This window comes from Mus musculus, chromosome 6, assembly GCF_000001635.26.
Source record: "Mus musculus strain C57BL/6J chromosome 6, GRCm38.p6 C57BL/6J".
NCBI lineage: Eukaryota > Metazoa > Chordata > Mammalia > Rodentia > Muridae > Mus > Mus musculus.
In genome coordinates this window covers 99,149,822-99,173,559 of record NC_000072.6, presented here as the reverse complement: position 1 = coordinate 99,173,559, position 23,738 = coordinate 99,149,822, and the positions used below count along the sequence as shown (strand labels likewise).

Here is a 23,738-nt window from a genome sequence, read left to right as displayed (position 1 = left end):
AATTTCGATAAAGAAAGAAAAGGGGAGCCTGTCCCTGGAATGCGGTTGAAAGCGCCCTAGGTTTGCTTTGCTTATCTCTTGCTTGGATGAAGGGGCCGGAGAGATTAGCGACTTGTTTGGCTTTTCTAAGAGATTTCCTTAGTGTAATGATATCTATGCAGTTGTTTGCCTTCTTCAGAGAGGGGCGCGATCTCCTGAAGGGCCACCAGCTCAGTCATAGAGCATCAGATGGCTGTGCAATTCTTTGTGGAACAAATAAGGACCTAGAAAGTGTAGGAAGGAAAGGCCTGGACTATGAACGAAGGGAGACGCTGAAAGGTACAGACAGCTCTTGGGCTTCATTTTGTTTGTCTCTGTCTCCTGTGCTGTGTGTGCTGTAGGGTTGGTGTGATCTGGGCTGTTAAGTGTGTTTTCTGTGAAGTCTGAGAAGGGGGGGTTAACCTTGACATAACCTGAAAGGGTCTGCTGTGGCAGAACTATGAAGGAACTGCACTTTGAATGTGTGTTTTACATATTTTAAATGATCGATGTTTCACTCTAATGTGTCTTGCTTATCTGTTTCATTTTAAGCTGGGTTTATGCCGTATGTCATTTCTAGTTCAGTAAAGCAAGCCTTGGTGTCTCTTAATTTGGCTTTGGTTGTGTGTGACTCTTGTCCCTTTGACAGCAGGAACTTCTTTGGATAAGAAGACGCCTCTGTTTTGGTGTTTTGTAGACAGCAGAGAGAACTCAGCTCTCACCGTCTTTGTTGTTGGATTTTTCAAAAATTGTTATTTGTTATTGTTTCCGAATTTGCTAACTTGAACTTCATAGCACTTGGCTGAGTTAGAAAACACAGGGTAGCTAGGGTGGAGGGAGAGGTGCCTCTGACCTTCAGTGCCAAAATGGTGTCTTTTATCTCAGAGAAACTAATCTGTTTCAGAGCAACTTCCGGGAGCGAGATAGATCTGTGTGTCTATTAGAGTTTTTGAAGGATAAAATTAAATAATTGTTCCTTTCACACAGCAGAGAGACGTGCAAGCCACAGGGTCTTGATGCCCTCCATTCACTGTGTTGCCTTGTTGCTGTTAGCATATTGTTCTCTGTGGTCACCTGAGCGGTTAGGGACTACAGACAAGGAGGCACACACATGAAGTGTGTCGTTGAACCTGCCACTCAGTGGATGTTGTAAACCTGGCCGTGTGTACATTAAATTATGTGAAAAATGGAAATGGGGGAAATACCCTTCTCTGAACTGGTGGTGGCTTCTTCTACTGGGCCTTTCCTGAGAGAGCTGAGCTATTTTCAAGTCCTAATGATTAAAGTTCACTGGCAGGCTCTGTTAGTGCTCAAACTTCAAACCTATATTCTTGGGTGGAAATGTGTTTTAACTGTGCTCTCCTGAGCGAGCACCTGCCCCCTTCATGCCTGACCTTCAGCAGCTTCCTTGAGGCAAAGCAAACAGCCTACCCTGCGTTGGCAAAGCTCCCCTTCTCAGTTAATGACGTGAGCAAGGGCGGATCAATGTGCCAGGGAGTGGGCCCATTCTCTCCACTTATTTCTAGTGTTTTGTTCCAACTGGGGCCTTTCTTGCCAACATTCTGCTTACCATGGCTGTGATAATAATATCTTACTCACTTCCTGCCCACTAGCAGACAAGAGGGCAGATCAACTGGAGTCCAGCATCTCTGACTCTAAGCTAGAAGTAGGCACTTTTCAGTTTTCAGAGGCCTATGTTGGGGGTGGGCTGGTGATGGGGGGTTGTTGCCTGAACTCACTGGTGGCTTACCAAGAATACATTGTCCTGAAAGCTTGAGTATGGTGGCTCTCACCTGCACTGCTGAAATCCTTTCTCCTTAGACATGTGAAGTCTCCTGTTTTCACACGGAAAGCCTGCTGGAGAAGAGAAACCTTGGCTTTTGTTAGGACGTTATTTTATTGTCAATCTATTCTGCCAACTTGATTTTACGTCATGGGTTACAGAGGAAGTTAAACATCCTGTTCTCTACCATTCCAGTCTATCTGAATTGTCTTTATGCGTAGTAAATGCTCACAGCCATGGGATAGACTCAACCCCCCTTCCCCAGCTGATCATCTTGACTTTCCAGTGAATGAGACGGTCCTAACTGACTATTTGGGGTGTGGTGACAAATGCCTCTCATTCCAGCATTTGTGAGAATAGGCAGGAAAATGGTGAATTCAAGGCTCGCTGGACTGCTTAATAAGACCTTGACTCAGGAATCTAAAAGTTGAGGATATGTATTAAAGACAATACTTTTTAGCTTGTACCAAGCCATATATTTGATTCCTAGTCACAACTAAAAAAGGAAGGGAAGAAAATAAGACAGTGACTTAATGATAAACTGATTTTTTAATAGCCAGTTACCCCTTCTGAAGAGTTACAAAAAATATGGCATTTTAAAAAGTAGGTGTGTATAGTTGGTGGCTAGAGTTGATGTCACTTCTATCAGATCAAGAAGTTAGACTTGGGTTTTACCTATATATTACATATAATGTAGAAATTATCTATCAAATTTCTATTATGTCAAAGAAGTACTTGAGAACAAAGAAGTTGATAAAAAGTTGTGGTTTTTTTTTTTAAATAAATGGAGGAGGGAAGGGGAAAGGGGATGTGTGTGTTTGTATGTGTGTATCTGTGTGTGTGTGTTTGTGCGTGCGCGTCTGTGCATACCAGTTCAAGAGGCCAGAAGACAACTTAGATGGACAACATTGTCCATCTAATTTTAAGACAGAGGCTCCTTGGGTCCTAATGAAGGAGCTAGAGAAAGTAACCAAGGAGCTAAAGGGGTCTGCAACCCTATAGGAGGAACAACAATATGAACTAACCACTAACCCCCAGAGCTGTGTCTCTAGTTGCATATCTAGTAGAAGATGGCCTAGTCAGCCATCAATGGGAGGAGAGGCCCTTGGTCTTGTGAAGATTATATGCCCCAGTACAGGGGAATGCCAGGGCCAGGATTTGGGAGTGGGTGGGTTGGGGAGCAGAGCATGTGGAGAGTATAGGGGGCTTTGGGGATAGCATTTGAAATGTAAATGAAGAAAATATCTTAAAAAAAAAAAAGACAGAGGCTCCCAGTTCCTAGAGGTCTCACTCAATTGGCTGGCCAAGCCCCAGGGATCTGTCTGCCTCCATCTCCCTGCCTGCCTCCATCTCCCCACTGCCTCCATCTCCCCAGCACTGGAATTACAAGTATGTGCTTCATTGTGGATTCTGGAGACTGAAGTCAGATCCTGCTTACAAGGCAGTCAGTTTATTACCTGAGCCATCTTTCTACTCCCAAATAGAAACATCTTAGTTAGAGCCATCTCTCCCTCCACTTAATTAATAAATATACATTAATTCAGCTGATAACCACAAGCTAGTTTCTGTGAAACCATAGGAAGGTAGGGCAATCACCAAATCATACAGACCAGTCTGAGAACCACAGCTCGGATTCTTAGTCTCAAGATCTTGAGTGTCCCACATTTGGCCCCGGAGACTCATCCACTGTGTGCCTATACCTGCTTCCATCGTGGACCCAACTCTCCTTGCCCTTGGAGAGCTGGTGCCTCACTTGTACAATACCCACGTCTGTTCAGGGGCACATATGAAGATCCCAGGTTTGCCTGTTCCACCCTCAACAAGAGGTCACGTTTTGTTTTTGTTTTGGGCATGCATTTGACAGTTGCATTCCACCTGAGCTTTTACCAAAATCCCAAGATTATCACAAGATAGATGGAGACCTCTACAATGCATGATAAAGTTGATAATACATAAATCATTTTTAACAACAGGTAATATGCATAATTTACGGTGTTACCGTGCTATCTTTTGATATTTATGATGGATAATGCTCAGTTTTTGCCCTCATATTACTGCTTTAAATTATACCACAAGAAAATTAATGAGAAAGTAGATTTATGGGTTTCATTTGTTTGTCAATTCGGAAATTAATTGGGTGTTAATTTTAGCCGTCCCTCATCAGACCCGGAGTTTAGTACGTGTGCATTACTTTGCATTCATTGTAGCCTACCTCCCATTTACTGTGGGTCACTAGCTTTGCATACATTAAAATAGCCCTGCGGCTCATTCCCTTGATTACTTTTTGAACTGCCATGCATTAGAAAATGTACGCCTTTCTGTTAGAATTATGAAAATTTGGTATTGGAAGGGAGTATCTTCAGCACGTCGACTTCACTTCCTGGACGCGTGCTTGGGTGGTCTGTCTCGCCATGATGTCGGACCAGTGGGGGCTGTGGACAAAGATTTGTTATCTGAAGGATTTATCCATGGCTTGTCAGAGTTACCTCAGAAGAGCAGTGATCAGCTGCTGTCATTCACTCTTGTGTTTTGCTTGTTCACCTCAAGCACTTCTTACTGTAGTTTACTTTTTCTGCTTCTAGAGAGGGACTTCGTATTGTGTGAGTGGTTGCTGCTGTGCCTCTCCTGTCATGTTTCCTAGCCCCCTACTGCTGCCCACTTCCTGTCCTCACTGCTGCCTTGCTCCAGTCTCACCAAGTCCAGTGCCATGTCTCATGTGGCATCCCTGTCCCACAAGGCCTTCACTAAGGGGCCCTGACTTTCATCTGGGCTGTTCTATTGCCTCTCTTTTGCAAGGGAGCAACTCACGAGTGGTTACAGGGTGGGGCTTATTTGATGTCCTAAGCCACCCCACCATGTAACTGCACCTTGCTCCTTGAAACTCCTTTGTTTGTCTTCTGTTACCATGTAAACTTTGTGCGCATTGTACAGGAACCAGTTCATTTGCTCAGTGAGACCCTGAAAAAGCACACACTTTAAAAAAAAAAATCTTACTTTAGATAGTGTGTTGATTTTTTTTTTTCCCTCTGAACGATAGATTCAAGATTAGGACGAATTTTGTAATTTAAAAGTTCAGAACCAAAGCTAATGCATCATCCTCTTGCTTTGCTAATGTCTAAAATGTCAGGTTAAGAGATGGGAAAGCAGCCGGGCGTGGTGGCACACGCCTTTAATCCCAGCACTTGGGAGGCAGAGGCAGGTGGATTTCTGAGTTCGAGGACAGCCTGGTCTACAAAGTGAGTTCCAGGACAGCCAGTGCTATAGAGAAACCCTGTCTCGAAAAACCAAAAAAAAAAAAAAAAGAGAGAGATGGGAAAGCAGCTGTGCGTGGTGGCGCACACCTTTATTCTCAGCACTTGGGAGGCAGAGGCAGGCGGATTTCTGAGTTCAAGGCCAGCCTGGTCTACAGAGTGAGTTCCAGGACAGCCAGGGCTACACAGAGAAACCCTGTCTCGAAAAAGAGAGAGAGAGAGAGAGAGAGAGAGAGAGAGGGAGAGCAAGAGACACATGTTTACTGCTTCTGGAATCCTAACACTCTTGGTCCGTCCGTCCGTCAGTCCCTCCGTCCCTCCCCACCTCCCTCCTCCTACCCTGCTGGCTTTTGTTTTCTCTTCAACATTGTAGTCTACATCCCTTCATTCTCTACATAGGATGTGAGTGAGGAAGGGGTGGTCCTTGCACAGGGCTAGGGATGGCAATGCGTAGTTTGTCTGCTCACTGTCCTGGAAGTTGCATTGCCCTTAACCTCACTTCTCCCACAGCAGTAGAGACATAGTCTACAAAACTCTGTTTGGTTTAATTTACACATCCCTTTGTGAACGGACCAAGTTCTTTAAGGGCATTTATTCTGCTTCATATAAATAATTGATCAGCCAAGTTAATTTACTTCTGCCTGACTTGGTCAACCTTAATTAACTGCCCTGGAATCAAGACCGAACTTTTTGTTAGCTTAAAATCTTTTACAAGCATGATAACAAGGGCTTTTTTTTTTTTTTCTAAATTTTCAGCAACAACACTGTAACCAAGGAAATAATCATAATAATAAAGCTGTGTTTTAATTTACTATAAATACATAGGCCTGGACATTATGAATTTTCCAGAAGGTTTCCACAGAGGAGTGCTGTTGGCAGCAACAATTAATAAGCATGTGAGACCCAGCTCTCCTTATTTTTCAAAGTCTCCTAAAAACTAACAAACAAACAAACAGACAAACAAACAGAACAAAGTGAGCCCTTAAATTAGTATCTCTGTCATATTTCCAAGCAAGGTGGGCAGAGTATGGTCTGGGCTTCCTTCTGTCTCTGACAGCCATGGCCCAGAGTGTCAGGCCTGGAGGATTGCAGTGTATGAGTTGTCAGGTGCCTGAGCACGTCATGGTCCTGTGCGGAAGGCATGAGGGGAAACTGAGGAAAGGCTTGGGTAAGAGGTGGCTGAAGCCTCCAGAGACAAGCTCCTCAAATCCAAGTACCACAGACTCCTCAACAGAACATGTTGTGCTTTCGGTTCATAGTGGTGGAAGGTGATTCTTTCGGTGCAGCCCCAGAGAGGAGGAGCAGAGGTTGAACAAACAAAGGCCTTGGGACAAACCCCCTCTAAGAAAAGGGAAGGCGTTGCTCCATCCCAGCCCCGTGCTTGCTTCCCACTGCCACGGCGGGAAGTCAATAGGAAAAGACAGGCTTGCTTCCTGAAACATTGAGGGCCTTTGCCTCTGTGTATTTTAGGACCTTCTCTTTTCCCACCTGCCCCCTTCTTGCCTTTGCTGAAATTCAGTTTCTCCTGGTCAGTGTACTCATTCGTCACTTAGCCAGAGCCTCTCTGAAGAAGGAAGTCTCGGTCAGGTCTTGGTCAGGTCCAAAATGGAGAGAATCTATGGCTTTGTCTGTCTCCTAATCTGAGCAGTAGTTTTCTTGTCTTTCAAAAGGGAATAACATTTATCTCCCTTCTGGACACTTGGGAGTTTGAGATTTAAATGTATCAAAGGGTTTTATATGGAGATATAAACGCTTGTTAAATGGCCTGGGATGTTTGATAGAAGCACTCATGGTCCAGACAGTGTCAGAGATACTTAGACACCTAATCTTTCATTTTCTACATGGACGTTTCACAAAGCCTCCAATTGATGTTGTACCTTTTAGAAAATTAAAAGTCCTCCAGCCCATGTACTCTAGTTAGCACTTGGCTGAGGACATCCTTAGACCAAAATAATTCTGTATACAGTTTTAGTCCCATACCCTGTACTCTCACAAACCTAATTCATGAGCCAAGTTCCTTGGCTGCAGGCCTGCCTAACTTGTCCTGGAGAACTTAGCAGCCTGTTTTGGAGCTGCACAGAGCAAAGGAGTTGCTTCTCTTCCAACTGCATCAGAGGTGGTTCTTACTCCGCCTACCATGATGGTGTCAACCGAGGAAACTAAAACAGAGGCAGGCTTTTAGACACCTGTTCTCTGGTCCCAGATCTCTGAGAGCACGTGGTTTGAAGGCAGCACATGCACAACCATGTTCCCCAGAGACAGAATATATGACTGTGTGCTCCTGTCTGAGGGCAGGTGAGGCATGCTCAGAAAGGCCGTTTGCAGAGAGATGGCTCAGCAGTTAGGGGCACTGGCTACTCTTCCAGAGGCCCAGGATTCAATTCCCAGTATGCATAGTGACCAATCATCCAACCTTCAGTTCTAGCAGGCTCTACAGCCCTCTTCTGACATCCTTGGGCACCAGGCACATACATGGCACACACACAAATGTAAGCAAAACATTCTTTAAATCTTTAAAACATGAAAATATTTAAAAAAAAAATCTTAAAGAAAAAGAAGGAATTTTTCTGTCCTGTGAGTTGACCCTTTGTTATGGGCAGACTTGCCAGAAGGTGGGAAACACCTGTTTTATTTAGATATATTTCTTTTGTAACTAATAATAAAATGGATTTCATTGCCAACTACCTTGAGCTATCTGTCTATTCCCTTGTCACTGTGCGGTATTGGGGATGGCTTAGGACTTACTGCCTACAAGGCGCCTGCTGTACCACTGTGCTCCATCCAGCCAGAAACCTATCTCTTATGCACCCAAATATACAAATGTGCAGTGTGTGGTATAGAATGTAAAGCAATAAGAGAGACTCCTGGGCTTGAACACATTTGAGATAGAGTAATAGTTTCATGTTCCTGGCCTCTTGTTGCACATTTTGTATCTTTTGGGGCTGTTGGTTTGTTTTCTTGGGGTTTGTTTTGTTTTGTTTTGTTCTGTTTTGATAGATTCTTTCCATGGTGGGGCGTGAGCAGCTGCAGGCCTTTCTAAACGACAGTAATTACTAGAAGATCCGGTTCAAAGACACAAGGAGACCCTCTGTTGCTTCTCATATTGTCTCATACCTGTTAACACCAAAGGCTATTCTTGATAAACTCCAGAATCCAATTGACTAGGAAATCTGTCCTTGGTTTCTTATAGTCCACCATGTAGCTGCACTTAACTATGGACTGGAGGCGGATGAAATGGGAGTCTTTAAATGGACATTCTTCTCTTTGGTTTTCGGGCAAGTTGCAGAGAACGGACTTCTGTTAGCCTTTAACAGAAGCACCGCCTCCTCCTAGGGTGTCCCGAGTGCTTCAGTTTCCATGTGGTAGTGTATCTAGTGCAGTGGGAAAGAAATAGGTGGTCCTCCGTAAGGGTGATTTGAATGAAATGGTTTTTGTTTTGTCTGGCATCAGGAACTCACATTGAAGTCTTCATTATTTAAGCATTTCTCAGCTTTGATGTTTGAGCTGACTGCTTCCTTTGGTGACTAGTAGTTTCCCTTTCCACATCCTAGTCTGTGAACTTGGCTTGTCACCCTGTACCTCAGCCTTCAGAAAACACGCAGTGGGTGAGGGATATGGAAGCAGAACACCTCCCGTCCTGTGCTGGCCGTAGCTAGCCATGGCACAGTGGCTATGCTATCCTCACCCCACCCCCTTCTCTTTAAAGTTTACCTGCGTTGGAGGCTGGGCATGCGTGGAGGAACATGCATATCACTGTAACTCTTTGGAAATCAGAAGACAACCTTCAGATGCCATCCCTAGCCTTTTTGCCTTGTCTAGGGCAGGGTTTCTATGCTGCTGCAGAAGCCAGACTACCTGGCACATACGCCCCTGAGTATTTCCTAACCTCCAAATCCCATTTACTGACAGATGGATGCTTATATTTCTGAATCCAGCTCTTCTTTGGCTCCCAGGACCTGAACTCAGGAACCAGGTTTATGTAGCCAGTGCTTTTACCCATTGAGCCTTCTCCCCATCCCAAGCTTCAGTTTTCCTGTCTATGAAGTAGAACTGATGATTACTGTTGGCAGCCACGGAACGTGTAGGAATCACCTACGTGATGGAGAATCCAGCTCAGGGCTGCTGATCAGTCGATGTGTTTTATCCTGGATGGGAACCTAAACTGCCTCCCCAAGCTAATGATTTTTGTGCTCAAGAGAATAACAAGAATTAAGTAGTATAGTTAGTGTTAGGTATTGGTTTTTGCCTATAAGACCAGCACTTGGGAGGCTGAGGCAGAAGGATTTCAAGTTCAAGGCTAACCTGGGCTTTACCATAGAGCCCTATCTCCAAAAGGCTGAAATGAGACACCACAAAACAAAACAAAACTCTGAAACATAAAAGGAGATAACAGACTTTTCTCTATTTTCCAATACACACACACACACACACACACACACACACATATATATGTATATATATTTTTTCCTAATAGACATTTTAGTACTTTCATTTTTCTTTTAATTAATTTACTTTCTGGCAATACTAAGGAGTGAACCCAATATCCCATATTCGTTAGGCAAACGTTCTATCACTGAGCTGTAGCCCAAGCCTCACATTTAGCGCTTGGAAATCCTGACTTTTTCTGTGGTCTGCCAGCCAGCACTTCTCTCCAAAATTAAGAGTCTGAAGGATCGCCCTGAAACATCAGCCCTTACTCCTACCCTGGGGACCGTCATCTACCAGACCAGGGGGAAAATTAGCGCAGAATGTGCTTTCTCACCAACAGTAGTTATAGACTGAATTCATTCAGTGTCTGCAAAATGGGACGGTCTTTTTGCCCCTGTCTTTTTAGCAGTGGCCTGTCTTATAGGAATGACCGATTTCTAATTGTCCAGATGGTATCAGGGGTTTAAAATCCTTAAAATGTGTTTGGTGTTTGGCTGTAGCATTTCAGCACCAATTCCCTTACTGGGTCTTGTAGTGATGGGTCATGTCACTTGAGAGACTGAGGTTGGAGAATATTCTCAGAGGATGTTGTTTGCCGCAGAGCTTCTGGACCTGATAATATTAAATTTATACTTGTATGATGACCTCAAGTGTTTTCTTTTTAGCAAAATATCTGAATCCCACCAGAAATTGGCTCCTAACTTCTTGGATCACCTGAACCTTTCTATTTTTCCTAAGAGGGAAGAAATTATATATTTGAAATCATACTTGAATTGAATGACAGCCCCCTAGTCCTAAAGTAAGGGACCAGTCTACTCATGTGGGAAAAGGGTAAAGGAAAATAAGAACTGCTTACACGTTTGGCAACTTCTTTCATTCTGAACAGCAAGTGTTTTAACAGCTGTCTCTCTCTCTCTCTCCCCCTCCCCTCCTCTCTCTCTCTCTCTCTCTCTCTTTTGCTCTCTCTCTCTCTCTCTCTCTCTCTCTCTCTCTCTCTCTCTCTCTCGCCTTCATTCCCCCCACCCCAACTTCTGGAAATCCTTCTCTCAGGTTTTTGAGTCATGATGCAAGAATCTGGGTCTGAGACAAAAAGTAACGGATCAGCCATCCAGAACGGGTCCAGCGGTGGCAACCACTTACTAGAGTGCGGGGCACTTCGTGACACTCGGTCCAACGGAGAGGCACCAGCGGTGGACCTGGGGGCAGCCGACCTTGCCCACGTCCAGCAGCAGCAACAGCAGGTACTTGCCTGGGAGCTGGGGTGCTGAGTGGTAACTGAGCCACTGTCTGTGCTGCAGGCTCAGCCATATGCCTGGAAGCAGCGTATTCTTAGGCGTCTAGCCTTCCTCCTGGACGAGACGAATTTTGAAACCCTCAGGAGGTGATGTGTCCTTCCGAAGAGAGTGACTGTTAGACTTGGAGTTGAATGAACCTTGAGCCACTCTCTTCCAGACCCCAGAGTGTCACCTAAATTTTTATTCTTCAATTAAAATGACTCTCTGGGGAGGGATGAAAAGGTTGATGCTTTAGTTAAGAAGTAAAGCAGTAATTAAACAGAAGCTTAAGCCTTATGAAGAAAGAAAATCAGGGCTAAGGGATGAAGGAAATGGGGGCCACAATGGGTGGGGCAGAGGGAGTAGTCAAATAGAGACACATAGAAACATAAATGGTTAAATAGCAGGACCATGTCTACAAAACAGACCTCAATTTGGGACATGACTTCCTCTTACTTCTAGAAACTAAGGTGTATGCATTTGCATATATTTGCTGGAGTCTGACATCAAGTGTTGTTGGCTAAAATCACAGTGTTGCTTTTAACTGATCTCCTATCTGAACCTCTTCCACCCGTCCTTGCCCTGGGACATTCTCTTTCCCTCTTTGCCCTCCCCGGGTGGAAGCCAGTCCTTGGGAGTGACTGTTGAAACATTTCCCAGTGGTACAGGTGACCTAAGACAGGGCATTGTGTTGGTAAAAATTCAAATGTAAATAGCATTTCCTTGAACACTGGATTTGCTTTCCCACCCTGTGGGATCAGGAAATATTTTGAGTTTTTGCTCCTGATAACAAGGCAGGTTTGCCCTTGATTCATTTATCTTATGTGTAGTTGTGGTACCATTTATTATCAGGTATTTGAGAGGGGAAAAAAAAAAAGGAATGAAATATCTTGAGGAAATTTGGTAACTTTTCCATAGAGAAATTGTTGGGAAATGCCATACAAGAAACGGACAAACCTTCAAACTACTTTCTTAAAATTTGAATCAAATTCTTAGGAGTGAGGCTTTTGGTAAGGGCTGTCTGATGTTCTCTCTGAGACAGCTTCTCATGTAGCTAGGCTGCTGGCATGGAAATTACTATGTACCCAAAGCCAGCCAAGAATTCTGGATCCTCTTGTCTCCACCTCCCAAATAGTTGAATTCCAGACAATCATTAAAATGCATCAGTATCTCAAATGCAGTATTAAAATATCACCATAGACTGTGAACCCATTAGTTATCAGTTGGTGCCGCATTGGACCATAGACCCAGTTGGGGAAAAGATCTGGGAAAGGAAAAGAAAGGGAGGTTGGCAGACAAACCAAGTCGGTTCACAGGGGTTTTGCGGCATGACTTGATCTCTTTTCTTGTCACCCCAGCCATTTCTGCCTCCACCCAGTCAGCCTGAATTTATGTCACTTTGTGCTGTATTAATTTAGTGTATTAATTTAGTGCTCGATGGCTGAGTTCTAAACCATTCATGCTAGCAAACCTAGCACTAAATGGCAGGAGTGTATTTGTACTAATGTTCATCAGTGTGATAGCCTTGCATATTTATGGGTAAACGAGTAGTTTTAGAATATCGTCTGCTCTGCCCTTAGAAGATGGAGGTCAAGATCAGCCATTTCCTTATGACGTAGTTGAGGTGAGGCCCGTGCAGTGTGCACCCCAAATCATTTGCATCTAGAGAACATCAGTTAAATAAGTGGGAGATTAACCTTTTTTTTAATTTTACCTGGTAGATGGACAATTAATTATTCAGAATATTGAGATATTTAACCGAGGAGCCAGCAGGTAAACTCACTGGCCACCATGCCTGAGGACTCAGGTTTGATTCCCTGCCATCCTCCTCCCTCTTATACCCAAATGTAAAGGTAAAAAAGTTTAAACAAATAACAAGAAAGCATTTAACCAACCACAAAAGTTTACATATTCAGTACTCCTACTGCTCACACAAAATCCCACCCAAAACAATAGCATCAGTAACACGTGAGTGAAACAGGAGAACGCTCTGGAAGCACATTTCAGTGCATCTTTCCCCCCAGATAAGGAGTCACCATGAAGTTACCTGGGCCTGAGACCTAGAGAACATGTCGTTAAATAAATGGTCTTCCATGCATGTTCAAGTACTTGATTTTTGATTCCACTTTGAAGCTTGAAAATAAATATTTCACGGCAATTTTCTGTCTATTTGTCACTGATACGTTTGAGGGAGAAAGGCTTCCGTCGGGTCTAGGATTGTGACTAAAGCCCCACTTATTATGGTTGGCGAGCCCTCTTAGGCCTTATAAAACGTCACCAGCTGCTTTGACTCCCTGCATAAGAGAAGCCTCAGCACAGGTTGGTTGGGGAAAATGGGATTGTGTGGGAAGGTGACAGAAGAAAAAGTACAGGCTCCCTAATATTCCAGGGGCCCCAAGCTCCCCAGCTTTTCTGAGGCCCGGAAAACAGCAGCAATTAAACACGTGGAGAAACTGCGAGTTTCGCTCGCTCGTAGACCTGCGTGGTTTCCGTCATTTTCCTCCCGCAGCCAGAGAGTGCTGAGCAAGTCGCAGCCATGCTGAATTCATTACTGTGGTAGTCACACAAAACCACGGATAAAATTTCAATATCTGCAGGCCACAGTTGAGTAAACAGTTGCACTGAAATTTAATTCCTGTTGACTTTTCCCCCATTCCTCGCCAGGGGCACATTCTGATTCCGTAGTACAAAGACAACAGGGGTTACAGCTTTGATTAATGTAGGACAGTGGAAGAGAGAACTGTAAAATATGTCAGAAGTCCATGGAACACAAAGATCTGGCTTCAAGCTGCCTGGTGTAAAATCGAGTTAATTACGCCGTGAGTTACAAGGAATGGTTCTCAATATCCTTCTTGCACGGAAGCCTTTTGGTGTTAGGTGATGGTGGGGGCGGGTGCCCTGCCGAGTGAGCTCTGTGTTGGGCTCCTTCTTGCCAACTATGACTACAAATTATAGCAAGTGCCCTTTTTGGAAACTGTAGCACTCACAAAGAGCCACTACCATAGTGATCCCGTTGGTTGCCCAAGTTGCAGTCCCACACAGAATTTGTTTTAAAGAATTATCTAGTTAACAGCCTGGAGAAATGGGAGGCCGTTGCTTTTCCTTCCACTCCCAAGAAAAAGCAGAGAGCAGCGTCTGGCAGCCTTGGGTGACGATCTCACAAGGGCAGCAACTGTTGGGAGATGAATCGCCTCTGAAGACAGGAGCCCTGCAGCCTTGCTGTTCACTGTGGCTCCACCGGGCAGAATTCTACCCCTGCCCTCTAGGCAAATCAGCTAGTCAGGCGGGGCTAGAAGATACATCATCATCCAGAAAGCTACCAGCCAAAGAGAAATGTGGCCATTAGCTGGAGAAGCCCGCCCCATACAAGTGCCCTGTCTTCCCTCCTCAAAACAAAGCATCTTCTCTCAGTGTTTCAACTCTATTTATATCCAGGCCCTGGAACTATTACAATGGTTTTTTAATAATGTAATTCGATAGCATTTCTGAACATTCTCTTGGAGCCCTTTAGTCGTCCTTTTACCCTATACCATAACTGCTTTTCACTTCCTATTATGCCTGCCCCCATTTCTGTCTCTGAGCTCTGTGTTGGGGAATGCCTACTCCATTATGGAACTTAGCAACAGATACTATTATTGATTGTTAAGGTTTTGTTCCCTCCCTCCTTAAGGGAAGGATTTTAAAATGTCCAGAGCAATTTCATAAACTCTGTGGATTAATGCATTTGAAAAGTCTTGAATTCTTGAAAGCACGATTTTATTTCCATATTGCTGCAAATGAGAGCTTTTTCAGATAAGCATATTACATAGAACATAATGTTTAGAAGTTTCTCCATATACAGCATATGCTGGCAGGTCAATTAACAGAATGCATACCAGAAAATGTTTATTCAATAAAAATGAATAGCTGTTAAATAAACCAGCTATTTCTTAACAACATCCCCCTTTTAAATGATGGGTGCTTTCTTTGGGGGGGGGAGTAAATTTTTTGGTACCACTTGCCTTTTTATTATGTGCAAATCAGCAGAAGGAGAGTTTTGGTGACTGAGATTTTGGGGTGGCTGTGGTCTTGGGTGTGGTTATCATTTTATATGAGAAGAACAGGTGAGAAAGTCATTTTAAAAAAGATATTCCACGCTTGCAACTTAAGAGCTTGTTACTTAACATGGAATAAGTAAGCGAAGACCTTCTTTTTTGTAGCTTATCTGACATTTGGTTTAAAATGTTGGAGTTTTTGGTCAAAGAAAGACTATGATTCCAGTCAACAGTGTAAACAAGGAGAAAGAATGTTCAGTGACTGGCAAGGAGGTAAGACGGGGAGAAAGCGTAGGGAAGGCTTGCGGAAGTCTCATGTGAGGGAGGGGATATAAGAGTCCCACTGTGATCGTGGGAAGAAAAGGGTGGTAAAGGACAAATAGATACACAGGGGCCTGAGCTCTCAAAGCAAATGGATCAACGTACATTCAACAGGGGTTTAGAAAATGGATAATCAGAGGAACCTGGCAGAATCATAGATACTTACATAGTGGCATTGACAGTCAGCTTCTTGTAGGCACGGTTCTGTTAACAGATTCAACTGTCTAGCTAAGGGTTGGGAGGAAAACTACATTTTGAGCTGAACACATCTGTATTTGCAACTACTTCTATGCTGTTGGCCTTGTGTTGGGCTACCATGAGTAATGTAGGGATAACTTTAAAGTCCATGAGAAGAGGGTGGGATTTGCTCCATGCAAATCCATCACTGTGTCATACGGGAGGCTTGGGCATCATGGACCTGGGTAACCGTAGTCATTACTTTTCTCACTGCCACAGCAGAACACCTAGAACAGCTGTCTAAAGAGGGAAGGATTTATTCTGGCTCACAGTAGTCCATCATGGTGGGAAAGTTACTGTGAAGGTGTGAAGACACAGGTGGTCACATGGCACCTGCAGTCAGGAAGCAGAGAGACATGAATGCTGGTGTTCAGCCTCTTTTTCCTGTCCAGAATTGTAGCCCATGTGGGGGTGTCTCCCACATTCTAGTTGATTATATATTTTATCAAGTTAACAATTAATATAAACTGTAACGGTGTCCATATGGGCTCCAAGAGTCTCACATAAACGCCAGAGGCTGGCTAGAAAAGGACAAATGTGTCCGTGCCATAAGGTAATGTAAAGTTAGCGGATCTTGGTTTGCAGCATAAGAACAAGTACTTGAAAGGTTACCTCTTCACTTTCAAAATGGTGGCATGTAGCTCTTCAGTGGTCTTTGTTACTCAATTTACTGGAGAACACTGAGTGGGAGAGAGGTTGACACAAAGCACATGCCTTGGTTTCTCATTCATACCACCTTTGTATTAGTCAGGGTTCTCTAGAATCACAAAACTTATGGATAGTCTCTAGATAGTAAAGGAATTTATTGATGACTTACAGTCTGCAGCCCAATTCCCAACAATGGTTCAGTAGCAGCTGTGAATGGAAGTCCAAGGATCTAGCAGTTAACTCAGTCTCACACAGCAAGCAGGTGAAGGAGCAAGAGCCAGACTCCCTTCTTCCAATGTCCTTATATTGTCTCCAGCAGAAGGTGTAGCCCAGATTAAAGGTGTGTTCCACCACACCTTAAATCCTGGATGACCTTGAACTCAGAGATCTCCCTGTCTTAATCTTCTGGAATCCATAGCCACTATGCCTCAAGATCTCCATACCAAGATCCAGATCAGAAACTTCTATCTCCAAGTCTCCAGATAAGGGTCACTGGTACGCCTTCCAATTCTGGATTGTGGTTCATTCCAAATATAGTCAAGTTGACAACCAGGAACAGCTACTACAACCTTCTGTAAGGGAACTGTGTGGAAATTACGCGACTTGTCATTAGTTCTTGCTTTGCACAGAGTGACCTAGCACAGTGAACCCAGGAGTCTGGGCATGAGACTGAGGTACCAGTCTAGGTTAGCGCTGGCATTCTGCTACTTTTCCACTGAAGTAGCCTGTACCTTTGCTGCTGCCTGAGATGGCTCTTTTGATGCTGTTGAGAGGAAAGAAATGATGAAGTCTCAGCATTCTAGAAGGGAACTTTCTAGAAAGGTGGTGTAGAGAAAAGTGTTACTAATATAGAGTGCCCTACTGGGACCCAGTACAAGTTGGAAGCTAACATGTTCTTTAGCAGCTAGGTAAAAAATTAAATTCTAATTTTGAAGGAATTGCTCTGTTGAAATATACTGTAATCAGAGACATTGCCCAAGTCAAATTAAAAAAAAAAATGTTGCTGCAGGAAAATGTATGGTAGGAATCAGCGATGCCCATGTTAGTGAAACCATGCAAACAAATTGAAAGACAGCAGAAATGGGAGTTTAGATAATTCTGGTAAGTAAAGAGAAGCCAGCCACAACAAAAACAGCCCCCACCCCCTTTTTCTTAATTCCTCTGGTGTCTATTTCTGGAAAAAAAAGCATATTTTACCCTGAATACTAAATTTAGCTCTCTAGTCTCTGTTGGTTTAGCCCTGCCTCCATCAAAATATTGTTTTCAAAGATTTATGTAACTTGCAGGCCTCATATGAAATTCTTTCAAGTTGTGATTGCTGAACAGTTGTGTGTCATTAATCTCTCCATTGGAAATTAAAATGCCGTGGGAGACCAAGAGGGGAGAGGGGCCTCCTATATGTTAAGAGATCATGGGAACAGAGCTTCAGATGACATCATCTTATCGGGAGTGACGTGTCTGCTCTCAGTGTCAAGAGAAGGCTTTGCTGCTCTGAGACGGTCACTTTAAGCCCTATTATGTTAACTAATAAAAAATAAAATAACCTCATTCTAGCTTGTCTAATCAGAAGAATCTCTTTGTGAACGCCGAGGAGATAGGATTTCAGTGATAACCTGTTGACAGTCTATCTTCAGGGGTCGCTAAGTGTTTGCTCTGCAGCGCTATGGGGCCTCTGCCTGTCCTCTGGGGCCTGCAGACCTACTCCACTGTGTTGTCCCTGCCTGCTTCTGGATAGCAGAGCCAAGGAGGCTGAATTGGAAAGTTTGGATGTGTACTTTTAGGTGGTGCATAGATTACTGATAAAAAGGGTCTCCAGGCGATTGGCTGCTTTTATGACAAGAAAGAATGGCTGAATAAATGGGAGTGGTCCTCAGAGTCAGGAGGAGAAAGTTGATGGAGAGATCTGAACTCCCTGTTCCAAAGTTTCTTTCATCACAGTAACTTTGATCTCTAATCTTTTGTAATTTTGAAGTGTCACAACATTCCAGAGACCCTTGTTAAACTCTGTGTTTTATTCACTTCACAGAAGGAGACCCTGTGTTGTTGTTTTTCACCCCCTGTGAGTGTGCTGTCCTGTGTTATGAGAACACGTGTCACTGTGATCAGACACCTGAGAGAAACCATAGTGAGATGAGATGGATGAAAAGTTTATTTTATCTCACAGTTTCAAAGATTTCCATCCAGAATCATTGGCTCCATTGTGTCTGTGACATGGTGGGACAGATGTCATGGTGATGGGTCCATCTGGCAGAGCCACTCACCTCATGCTGGTCAGGAAATAGAGGTGCTTAAAACAAGACTCAGTGTGAAGACGTGGCCCCAGAGACCTACATCAGCTACCTAAGCCCTATTCTTAAAGTTTCCAGGATTTTCCATAATAGTGTCACTAAATAAGGACCATACTTTCAGTACAGGATCCTTTGTGGGGGAGGGAACACTTCTTTCTAAACCTTAATAAGGTGGGGCATCAGGAAAGTACAAAATCCCCATATTTCTGAAATCCAAAACTAAGGCCTGATTCGATTCTAAAGAAAAGTTTCAGTTTGGGGACCATTTGGGCTTGTTGTTGTTGTTGTTTGTGTGTGTTTGTTTTAATTAAATAGGAATGTTTAACCAATAAATCTAGATGGATATTTCAAAGTAAAACCTTCCAAAAATCTGGACCATTTTCTGAGCTCAAACATTTCAGATGAGAATCGTTCTCCCTGTATTGATCATCTCTCCACTTTGTCCTACAGAACTTAATTTGTTCATTTATGTATATGACTTCTAGTCAGCTTTTCATTGCCCACTCCTGTGGAGGAAGTGATATAGGGAACAGATTGATATGGCCTGGCACAGAAAGCTTACAGCCTGAGAGTGTTGGGCAGGAGTCAGGAGAGAAGCTAGGGCCACAGGAGAAGCCGCAGGGAAGGCATGTGACAGTATGTGACAGGGAAGGCATGTGACAGTGTACCTGTATGAAGCCTCAGTCTCTACTCCTGTGGAAACTCTGAGAATGGGTCCAGCTAGCAGGGAAGGAGTCCCTGGGAGGTTGGCAGCCATTAGTCCAGCATTTAATAATGGGCCACCGACATTGGATCTATTTGACTAGGAATCTATCATGGCTCCCCTCCCCTTTTTCTCTGCAACCCCTTACACAAATTCTTTAATATCTTGTAAGTCGCACCAGGAAAGGACAATTCTTCTCTTTCTTTGATACTTTCCAGCACACAGCCCAGGGATGGCATACTGGGGTGCGGAGACAGCCCCTATGGAGACTGCCTTCTCAGGTGGTTCACAGTGGTGTTGAGATGACAAAAGTAACCGTTCCTTCTCAGCTGGGGAGAGTGCACGTGCCTGTCATTTGGGTCAGGAGTTGAGAGTCATTCTCAGCTAGATAGCTAGTGAATCTCAGTTCTAGGCCAGCCTGAGCTACTTGAGACTTTGTCCAAGAGAGAGAAAGAAGGGAAGAAAGGAAGGGAGGGCGTGAGGGAGGGAGAACAGAAGGAAGGAAGAAGGAGAGAAAAGTAAGAAGGCCCTCTAATATGGCTAAAAGTCACTACAGCTGTATATGTTTATTCTGATTAATATTATCAAGTACTTTGCCTTTATTTAGCCTTGGCCTGTTACTAGAATCTCTTGCAAGAGTCACATGGGGAATGCTGATAAAACGCCTGTGTTCCTATTGATCACAGAGTGGGGCTTATCTATCTTAGAGAACAGAACTAACTAAGCTGGATCTCTGATAGAGTATTCCATATTGACAAAAGCTTCTTAGAATGAATTTGTTTTTAAAGTGGCACGGGGGTTGGGGGAGGAGCACATAGTGTGTATCTTTTGCTGGAAAAATACAGTGTGTAATTATTAAACAGCTGGCGCTATTGGTAAACTCATTCGAAAGGTGGAGATCAAACTGCCCAGGGATGGACGTCTCCTCACTGCATTTAAGTTGAAAAAGTAAGGGGCAGTAGATGCACGCTGGCTTCTCTCTAGTCCTTCTAGATGGCCCTTGTAGCCTCTGCAGAAACTGTGTATGTACTATTAACTCTTAAGTTTTCTTTCTTTATTTTGGGGGGTGGGGAGGTGGGGTTTCGAGACAGGGTTTCTCTGTGTAGTCCTGGCTGTCCTGGAACTCACTCTGTAGACCAGGCTGGCCTCGAACTCAGAAATCCGCCTGCCTCTGCCTCCCAAGTGCCGGGATTAAAGGCATGTGCCACCACCGCCTGACTTAAGTTTTCTGTTAAGTGTGTCTGTGTGTGTGCAAGAAGTGCACATATGCTTGCATGCACATAGGATTGCAGGCTGAGATCAGAGAATAACTTCTTGTGCTATTCCCAATTTTGTCATCCTAGTTTGTTCTTTGACTTTTTTTTTTTTTTTTAATTTTTTAAGATATAGCCTCTCACTGGCCTGAAGCTCACATCAGGTAGGCTAGAATTACTGACCTATAAGTCCTGGAGGTATACATTGCCTGAGCCTCCTCAGTACTAAGATAACTGACAAGCTACCACTCCAGGCTTTAATATGTTTTTAAATATGGGGGCTGAGATTGAACTCGGGTCCTACTGCTTAGCAAGCAAACAAGCAAGCAGTTCACTGATAGGGCTATGTCCCCAGACCCTAGCTTGTCCCTTTTGTGATGGTACTCAAAATAAGATTAACTTCTTCTCACACATTCATCCTCAGCAAGGTTTCTAAAAGCACAGGGCATACACTGCCATTTTTCATGCTCCCAGCCATGAGTGTCCTGTTGCAGTCTCTCCTTGAGCCCTTGAGCAAGGCAGAGAGTCTGCCGACCCACTGCTAACCCTTCCCATGCTGCTTTGTCTTGCCCTGAACTTCTGTCTCTCCACAGAGGAGGGAAGGTGACATGATGTCTTTTTAGTCATTCAAATCCAATAACTTTTAATCTGAAGGTTAAGTAGTGAGATATAAACTAAGAGATGATAATATCAATTTTATGTTCACTGAAGGGCACAATATACCTCTTTCTAGTCGAGGGAAAATTGTGCGTAAAATGTCTTTTGCTTTTCCGTAGCAGAGCCATGCCTTCTCACAGCCACAGGAAGAAAGATTTGGGGAAAATTTTTAATAAAATAAGATGTAGCATCATAAAGCAGGGCAAGAGTGGCGTTTCGTGATTCTAATTATTATATATTAATTTTTCAAGGCTGCGTGGCGCAGAGCAGCGCTCCTCTAAGGAAGGCTTCCCCCACTGATGCTCATTATCCTCCATAAGAACTCAGCCACCTTTTACAAGGTCAAAGACGGCGAGGGAATGACACGATGCTCATTCTTTTCTGACTATTTTTGGTCCTAATGTGTGTGATAAATAACACCTTGATCATATTGCTTCCCTCCCCTCATTTTGCTCCTTCCTCCTGGTGAGCTCTCCATTTTGGTGCAGTAAGCATTGAACGTGCAGAAGCACTGGCTGGAAATGCCTCTACCCGATTCCCTTTCATTCTGCTGTTCGGGTCATGAGACTTATATTTGTCTTATAAATACAAAGTTTTATGCTGCGTATTATGTGTCTATGTCATGTGTCCTTGTGTGCGGACTTACCGTAGCGTTCACCTGTCGGTCAGATGGGGATGACATCATGCACAGGGTGGGCATGCTTTAGTTATCATCACCGTTGTCAAGGTTATAGTCTGTAATGGGGTGATTCATGACAGTGATTGTGAGGGTGGCATTCTGAAAGGAATCTTCAACCTGCCTCAGCTGTTTGTTGGGCACGTGTGGCGTACAAGCACCAAAGAGCTATGGCGCTCAGGCCAAGTCCAGCCTAGCATTCCATACTGCAGAGTCCTATGTAAACGAAGTGATACTCTTTGTTTAACACTGTCTACAGCTGTCTGCATGCCTGCACAGCTGTAGTAGTAATTGTCTCACAGATGTGACAACATGGCTGTCAAAAACAATTTAAGGATGCAGAAATGAATTTTGCCCTGAAGTTTGTGAGGGTCCAGCCCATCAATGGGAGAGGTTACAGTTGCAGAACCAAGAGGCATCTGGGCACATTGCTTCCATAGTCAGGAAATGGAAGCAGACGCTCTGCTTGCTTTCTCCTTTTCATCCAGTCTGGTAGGTCCGTCCATTGGATGTCTACCCATATTTATGGAGGTTTTCCTTTTTAAACAACACAGCCTCCATAGATACACCTCTACAGGTGTGTTTCTTTGGTGATTCTAAACCCCATCAAGTTGACAGTAAAGATTTAACTGTTACAAGAGCCAGCCAAGGTAACCTATTACAGCAGAAGTTATATGTCCCAGAAACCCTGAAATGTGCACGGTCTTGCACTTCACAGAAATAGTAGCCCTCCCCTGGGTTGTTGAGTAGAATGTGAAATGTGTGGCAGATTTTCTGCTCTTACTTTGTAGTCATAGGGTAGATGATGCTTTGTGTATATATGTGTGTGTGGGGGGGGGTCTATGAGTATACATGTGTGTGAGTGTGTATTGTGTGAATGTATGTATGAGTGTTTTGAGTATGTTATATATGCATGTATGTGCTTAAGTGTGTGTGAGTATGTGTGAGTGTGTGTGTGTATGGGGGGTCTACATATATATACACATAATTTACAACTTTGGCTTTTGGTTTCTAGTCTGATGTAGTGACAGGTGGGTGTATTCACACTTCCGTTGTTCTTGTTTTCGGAAATTTAACTGATAGTGTCTTACAAATTAAGAAATTGGATATTAGTAATAGTTAAAAACCCTTGAGGCAGCCTGCTGAGGAAATGGGGATTGGACATTCTTGGCGAGTCACGGAGAGTAGCTGTCCTCAGTCTCGGCTCCCTTGCTTCCAGTGTAGGCTTTCTCCCGCTCATGTTCTCACCAGCAGACACCACAGAGAAATTCGGCCTTTCCCTCTCCCTTTGCGTTCTAGGAATTCACAGTCTAATTGGGGTGCAATAAGATATAGAAGTACATACAGGAACCATCAATAGAAATCTTAATGCATACAAAGATAAACTGAAGGAGACAAGCATAAGCTAATCAATCGATAGAAGAATGATTTGGGTCATAAATCCTCAGTGGCCTGGAGAGAAAAATTAGTATGTGCATAGTGGGTTTTTTTTTTAAAGGCTTTAGTGAAACTAGAAAACAGAAACTTGAGTGTGTGAGCATCTGCTGATTTATTTTAAACCTTTCAGTGGGAAATATCAGAGCAGAGATAGATTGCTGAGCTGTATAGCCTTGACTTGTGGCTTGGATAATTAAGGATCTGAAAAGTTTGTCTTGGACTCCTTTAATTCTGAGATAGATGAGATTAGGAGCAACTGGTGAGATAGATTTGAGCTATGGAGCATCTGGTGGCAGATAGTGAGTTGAGGTGTCTTCATGACCGACCTGAGTTCACTGGGCTGCAGGACATAGCTGCTGGAGTCTCTGTTAACATAGCCTGTGGTGTGAATGTGAGATTTGCAGGGATGAGATGGGGCCTGTTAAGTCTGGCTTGTTTCCTTGGTAAGGTCTATATTTCCTATGCTTTAATATCAAATTCTAGCTACTTACCTCATCCTATAATTAGAATAATTGAAACCTTAGTACCTGATTTGATAATAGTTGTCAAATCTGAAGATTGTTGTTCAATGCACTTATTAACTGTATTTTCCAGAAGATGGAGTCAGCTTTGGTATTTTTTATCCTTTTGGGGCCTTTTGTCTTTTCTTTCTTACATAGTTGCTTCTGGGTTTTTTTTTTTTTAATTTTTAAAATTTTTTAGAGCTTATCCAATATTTCACAAGTGATGA

At 43.6% G+C, this 23,738-nt stretch overlaps 1 protein-coding gene across 26 annotated transcripts in view; it reads left to right on the top strand.

Moving 5' to 3' along the window:
- Positions 1–23,738, top strand: part of Foxp1 (forkhead box P1) — a 597,405-nt gene that overhangs the window by 349,187 nt on the left and 224,480 nt on the right. For 25 of the 26 annotated variants that reach the window (XM_006505316.4, XM_030255064.1, XM_030255065.1 and 22 more), the window contains one exon: positions 10,531–10,721. In XM_006505316.4, coding sequence (XP_006505379.1) covers positions 10,542–10,721 — 180 coding nt within the window. In that variant the 5' untranslated portion in view covers positions 10,531–10,541. Of the gene's footprint in view, positions 1–181; positions 319–10,530; positions 10,722–23,738 lie in introns of those variants that run through there. The other variant, XM_006505313.4, reaches the window with a different exon arrangement.